Source organism: Sphaerodactylus townsendi, linkage group LG03, assembly GCF_021028975.2.
Source record: "Sphaerodactylus townsendi isolate TG3544 linkage group LG03, MPM_Stown_v2.3, whole genome shotgun sequence".
NCBI classification, from domain to species: domain Eukaryota; kingdom Metazoa; phylum Chordata; class Lepidosauria; order Squamata; family Sphaerodactylidae; genus Sphaerodactylus; species Sphaerodactylus townsendi.
The window spans coordinates 141,626,937-141,633,974 of record NC_059427.1 but is presented as its reverse complement, the minus strand read 5'-3'; the positions used below and the strand labels follow the sequence as shown (position 1 = coordinate 141,633,974).

Sequence of the window (7,038 nt, the reverse complement as noted above, 5' to 3'; positions counted from 1 at the left end):
GACTATCCAGCCTATCTTTAAAAACCTCCAAAGAAAGAGACTGCTTCTTAATTCATTTTGATATAATAATTCATCCTTAAAACAAAACAGTTGCCTTTTGTTTCCGGAGTCATAGTTAAATGGGATACAGAGCTTGCATGTTCTGAGACCAGAGTTGGTTGCTGTGGAGGGAAAGGGAGCTTATAGGCTACATGCAGTTGCAGAACCCGCTGCGGGACCTGGCCTTGAACAAAAACTTAGCTCTTCACCCCCTTCAACAGAGACAGGTGTGACGCTAGTCTGTTCTAAAGTTCAACATCTGATGACCCGTCTGAAGAGCTTGATAAACTGAATGCGGGGGGCGGGGGGTGGAGTAGTAAGAACATACTTTGCCCTTGAAGATTTAGGCTTTAAGGAAGTTTTCCTAATTTGTAAAACAGAATTAAAAACTAAAAAAAAACCCACTAGAACAATTCCAAGGCCTGTTACACATGGCACGCTTACATCAGGATTTCCACTGTGTAGAGGGCTTGTAGTGGGATTGCCTTGTGTTTCTCTGTTTACACATGAGGAGGCATTCCTGCTATGCAGTCTTTCTGCAGAAAATTCTGGGACTTCTTTTCCTGGTTGTCTTAACTCAGCTCATCAAGTCATTCTTGAAGGCACAGATCTCATTGCATCCACTCGTTTCAAGATTGCTGGCTTTGTGAAAGACTTCTAATCACTGTTACATCCGAATGTTGATATTGTAGCCTTTTCCAAAAATAATCTCCCCCCAAATGAAAGATACGAAGCAATTCTCTGGACCACACAGTACTGAATAAGGGAACCACGTATAGAGCTGATATTCTCCACGTGCACAGTTCCTGCTGCTGCCACAGAAGAGAGAGACTTCTTTTAAAATAAAAGTGTGTTCAAAATAAAGTTTAAAAAAGTTATCCTGGTCATTGGAGAGGGCAGAAGTGGAGTGGGGGAGGTGGGGTGGAGCCAAAAAGAGACCCTTCTTGCGCTGTTTCTTGTACTGTTCCTTATATTATTATATAGCAATATCTTGATATGATCATTTAGAGAAGCAGGAAGGGGCCGGCAATGTGGAAGGGAGGACTAGGGGGAAGGGGAAGGCAAGGGAGTGGGGAGGGTGGAGCTAGGTAGGCTGGCTGTGGGTAGAGGAAACACGTCCAGGGCAAAACTGCGTTCACTGGCAAATCTGCCTGCTCTAGCAGCAAAGCAAATTAGCAGTCGCACTACAAGTCTCACTTGCCATGGAAAGAATGGACAGTGAAAGCAGGGCTCAAGGAAAGACTTCTACAAGAAATCTTGCCATGACTGACATTTGTCCCCATCGGGCACCGGTCACATCAGTTCCACAGTTCTTCCTGCTTTTCAACAAGCCAAAAAGCTTCTATAAATAAGATGGTCTTAGCCTCCCTTTGGGTAAACAGAATGTAATGCAGGCCTCTGGCGTTCGATGCAGCTGTAAAGTCTTGGTTGTGTATTGCTGGTAGAGCCGTAAGGAACAAGATTTGAAAGGATTACTTACATGTGTACAGATGATTCCAATAGAAGGAAGTAATTTTTAAGGCCGTCTAAGGCTTTAAGGTTCAAAACTGCCAGCCTCTTGACTGGACCCAGAGACTAGCCACACAGTTGTAAAATCAGAGTAATATGTGGGATCAGTGGTGTTTTGAATTTGCTGTCCCTCTTAATTGCTTTCCAAACACAGCACCCTTGTACATTACGTTGCAGTAGTCCAGCCTGCAGGGTGGCTGAGTAGAAATTAACTACCAGTGCAAATCCTTCCTAGCAAGCCAAGGGCACAGTTGATATGCAAATGACATTTGGGAAAAGGAGAAAGCACTTCTAGTTCTTGTCGCCACTGGAATATCCAACAGTAGCAGCAGAACCGGCAAACTCAAAAATGGTATCCCTGGCTAGCAGCACTGCTGTCTTGTGTGGGTGCGGCTATTGATGGACACACATCTAGTCCAAGCACCAACTGTGTATGAACTGCTATTTTAGAGTTTGATGGAGAGGAGTGATGGAATCAAGTGTCATCTGCATATTGACCTCCAATCTAGTAATTTCATATAAATGCTAAATGCCTTTCTGCTGATGGACTGAGGCCACTGCCAGAGTACCTGACAATGGGATACCCACTGTGTGTTGATGGGTTTGTCATAACCTTGAGAATGCACATTTCAGCCCCTAAGCTATGTCACTGGCCTATCTACAAACCTAAATGAGATAACCTGTGGGACCCATTCTACTTTTTTGACAGTGGAAACCTTATCTTGCCTACATGTCATGTGTGTGCACGTGCGCTTCAACGTTGAGAGCCCTACCTGTGCTCTGTACTTAGGTGAGCATGTATGCATATTCACCAACAGCTCCTATTGAACTTCCCTTGGTTACTCCTGATTTCTAGCCTCTTTTTGTAGGGGCTTATTGCAGCCATCTCTGGTGACGGTCTGAATGGGGCTAAATTACAAAGCAGACTCTAAATCCTGGATCCCCAACCTTTTTGAGCCTATGGGCACATTTGGAATTCTAACACAGCACTGTGAGCACAGCCACAAAATGAGTGCCACAGCTTAACTACAATAGCAGTGTAGATCCTTGTACTGTGATGGCAGCTGGTACCAAAGCAACATTTTTTTTAAATCAGCCAGCCCATCAAATACCTAGTTGTCAATCAAATGTCCCATTGTCAATCAGTCGCCTTGCCCCATACGACCTCACCTACTTCCTAAAACCACTTGGTGGGAACCAGAGAAGGTGTCAGTGGGCACTACTCTGTTGGGGATCCCTGCTTTAAATTAAAACTTTATTTCTATGGAATGGGGGTGTGGGGGAGAGACCTGCTTGGCTTGCCCAGAACAAAAAGGTGAACACACTGGGATGAAAAAGGAGCCACATGAGAGCTGCCAAATTTTGGCAATCCGTATTGTTTTCCTAGCTTCCCCTAATCCAGTGATGGCGAGCCTTTTCGAGACCGAGTGCCCAAATTGCCACACAAAACCCACTTATTTATCGCAAAGTGCCAACATGGCAATTTAACCTGAATACTAAGGTTTTAGTTTAGAAAAATGGTTTGCTCAGAGGCTTGCGTTACTCGGGAGTGAGCTTGGTGAAGCAACCGTGCAACACTTTGAATGGGTGAATCACAACCCTAGGAGGGTTTACTCGGAAGTAAGGCCAGCCTAGATATGGGGGGGGGGATTTTCCGCTCCCCCTACATGATGAACTCTGTGTGCGCATGCCCACAGAGAGGGCTCTGAGTGCCACCTCTGGCACTCGTGCCATAGGTTCTCCACCACTGCGTAATCCCTTTGCTCTAAATATTTTGTATAGATTGCCTTGGCTCAGGAGGACTCCATGTGAGGGTGATGTAAGGCCTATTCAATCAAGCGCTCTGCCATTTCTATTTTTAACCACTAGGTGGGGTTACATAGTTGCAGGAGGGTAGAGATTATTGGTAGGGGAAGAGCAGTTACACATTTACCCAAACGAAAGAAGGTATGGAATGTAAGACAATTCCACCCCTTTAAAAAACAAGTGTATACAAGAGGATTTATTACTGTACATCATTGTAATTTGAATGTGAATTTAAGCCAGTCCTCTTTTTTATTGATAGCATTTGTGGAAAATAAGCTGAATGTAGTTTTCTTAGAGACTTGAGAGGTTGATGCCAGAGATATTGTTGAAAACACTCCTATTAAAGGCCATAACCTGTTTCAACAGCTTTTCAGTGTCCCATCTCCCCATGTTAACTGCACTGCAGGGGAAACTTGGTTTATGATGGCTAAAGTGCTCAAAACAGAGATGGCAAGGATATAGAATAATCTATTTAGCACACTTACCCTTCCTGCTGATGGACTGAGGCCAAAACAGAGATGGCAAGGATAATCCCACTGTAATTGTAGGACAGCAATTACCTTGAAGAGACCTTCCCAAGTTACAAGTTCATCCTGAAATCTGTGTCTGCTCACAGGTTGAAAAAACGCAATTCTTGATTCTGGACATTTGCAAGCCAATGTGTGGAAGTGTCTCCTTTCCCCAGACCCCTGCCCCTTTCAATGATTCCCAAACAGGACGAAGTGTGCCACGTCATGTGCCATGTCGTCTCTCCATGTCATGGAAATGCACATGACTTGCTGGACACTGGGTGCATCCTTCCTCGACCACATCACTAACAACATGGTCCGAAAACAATTTGGCATTGCGTCCATGAGAGAGAGGCGCTTGTACTGGCTCAGCCATGTTCGACAAGCAGCCCCAGACACTGTCGCCAGCATCGCCTATCACACTGAGGTTACTGGTCGGCGGCCACGCAGACAGCCAAAGCAACGATGGCAAGATACCATCAATGCGGATCTGAACCAGACATCGCGCTCGATCGAGAGACGTGGCGTGATGGAAAATAGTTAGCTGAACTATGTATTAGCTAGAAACATGTGATATTATGCAACCAGTATTATTAGGAAGCTGAAGTATATGAACATGGAGTTTACAGACTTCATCTCAAAAAGGGGCGTGTCATGGAATGATGCTATCGCTACAGTAAAGGGAAGTCACATATGACTGTGAAAAGCATCTTTGCCTTTTGATCTCTTGGAGGGAGGACAGGAAGCCATACAAAGGTGCCAGGATGAAACTTCAAAGGCCTAAGTTACCTCGTGGCCTGAACAGAGTTTTCCTGAGAAGGGGAAAACAAAGGGTTTTGAATTCCATCTTGAGACGTGGTCAGAGAAGAATCTCTGGACCATGGGTTCCCAGAATGGGGACAAAGAACCAAAAGGATTGTAACCAGCTGGGCAATCTCTAAACGCCTTTATGTTTTTTTTACAATAAATCCTTGAACAATCAGCTGGTCTGGAGTCATTAGGAGGGGAAAAAGGACTCAAGACCGAGGTGGGATAAGAGTGGCTCTCCCAAGCTTAATCTCAGCCTCAGTCGTCATACGTGGCATTTAAAAATCCGAGCAACAGACCCGGCATTAGTGGGATGACGCTAGGAAGAAGACTTGAAGTGTGCCTTCAAAAATTAAGCCAGATGGTAGGGTGCATCCATCTGGTTGTGCTACATTAGAAGAGAGAAAACCTGTGCAACACACCGCTCACAGGCAAATTGCACAACCTGAGGGAGTCGTTGAACAAGATGGGAAAAAGGACACGGCCCATCAAACCCCGAACCCCATACACTGAATCCAGCCAGGAGCTATCTTTTTCCCTTTATTTTCTGGGAGAGCAAAGACAGCAAACAGCCTCATTTCACAATAACTTATATAAATAAGAAGGAGAAGAGCAAAAGACATCTTGATTTTTATAAAAAAAATTAAAAAGGACAACAAAGAAGGTCTCACGAGGAGAAAGACCTGCACACAGCAAAATAGCACCATTGGGGGAGCCAACAAGGCTCCCATTGAAACAGGGAAAGGACAAGAAAAATTGGGATGACTGTGCAGAAAACTAAACAGCAACATTTATAACTTAACACAGGGGTGTCCAACTCTGGCGCTTTGGATGTTCGTGGACTACAATTCCCATCAGTCCCTGCTGGCATAGCCAATTGGCCATACCAGCAGGGGCTGATGAGAATTGTAGTCCATGAACATCTGAAGCGCCAGAGCTGGACACCCCTGACTTAACGCTTAAAAAAACATTACATGGAAGGAGTGGGGAGTGGAGAACCCAACTGTCCATCCTGAGCCCATGGTAGCTCTAGGACCCAGGAGACCTGATTATGGTGGAGAAGCGTCCCAGCTAGTTAGTTGTCCTGGGCAGGAGGAACTGTTCTTCAAGTTGGAAGCCTAATCCTCAGCAAACCAAGAGACTACCGGGAGGCCACAATAACAGGACGAGGCGGAGACAGTATCCTTCTGACACTTTCCCTCCTCCCCCTTTGCTGCTGTCGGTTTGGAATGCTCCAGCAGCCATGGCGCTCAAGCTCCAGGGGTGGGCTGAAGACATCCCAACCCCCCACTCTTCAACCCTCTTGGGAGGGAAATCCTAAACTTGGGCGAAGCTCAGTGTGCTCCCTGAGTGCGGAGAAGCAGAGGGACTTGAGTAATACGCTTAGGCAAGAGTTTTGCACAGCCAGTGAGGTAAGAGTGAGGCAGCTTTTGAAATGGCAGACATGGGATATTCTCCCGAAGCTTCTCTCCGCTCAGCCAGCAAAAAAGACACCAGCATCAGGCGGTTAAGCTGGTGAGAACTGCGGAGGGATGTTTGTTCCCTGCGATGGCCTATGCCTCCGAGGAGAATCCCCAACAGCCCAGGTGCCTGGATCCGTCCTTTCCTGCTGTAAATTTAAAACCCCGCTAAGCTGGCCAAGGGATTGGCAAGGCAAGGCAGATCCCCCCCCCCTTCGGTGCTCTAGGGAGTAGCACAGGATACATAGCTAAGCAGGTCCAGTTCTGTTCGGCAGGAGCAAACCCCCAGGGGTCAGGTCCTGTGCCACCCGCCACATCTCTTTCTCTGACCTTCACTCCTTCTCTCATCAAAGTCTCCAGGTGCCCTGGTTCATAAAGTTCCCTGTTTTGGGAGAGACAGGAGTGCCGGGTGTGGAAGACGCATCATATTCTGGTGCAGGGCCAAGATTTGGTTTTGAGAGGCTCAAGTAGGATCCCGGAGACAGAGCTGGGTCTTTTGAAGCACCAGGCAGGAGCATGTGGAGCCATCAGCCAATGCCCCAAACTCGGCCCCTTCCCCAGTCACGGTCAGCCCTGGCTGCCACAGGAGGACAAGCTGTCATAAAGTGAGTCACTGAGTGACTCGGAGTTCTCCAGGCCTGGCTGGCCTTCTGGGCCCATACCCCTGGAATGGGCCTCTGTGCTGCCCTCTTCGCCCACATCGGAAGCGCTGGGAGTGCGGCTGCTGCTGGTGCTGAAAGCTGGTGAGGCCTGAGGCCTGTTGGCTGAGGTTCGTCTCCTCTCGACAATGCTGCACGCTGAACCCTGCAGAGACCAAGAGCAAGGAGGCATGGCAGCTTAGTGGCCGAGCCAAAAGCATTTGCAGAAACGCTACATACCAGAGACCTGGGAAGCTCTGTTGGCTTCAA

The 7,038-nt window shown here is 47.1% G+C and overlaps 1 protein-coding gene across 3 annotated transcripts in view; it reads right to left on the bottom strand.

Annotated features, from left to right (window-relative positions):
• Positions 1–5,197: 5,197 nt before the first annotated feature.
• The window catches only part of NCKAP5L (NCK associated protein 5 like), a 56,650-nt gene continuing 54,809 nt past the window's right edge, over positions 5,198–7,038 (bottom strand). For all 3 annotated transcript variants that reach the window (XM_048490441.1, XM_048490443.1, XM_048490442.1), the window contains exon 13: positions 5,198–6,934. In XM_048490441.1, the coding sequence (XP_048346398.1) occupies positions 6,698–6,934 (237 nt within the window). In that variant the 3' untranslated portion in view covers positions 5,198–6,697. The remainder of the gene's footprint in view (positions 6,935–7,038) is intronic.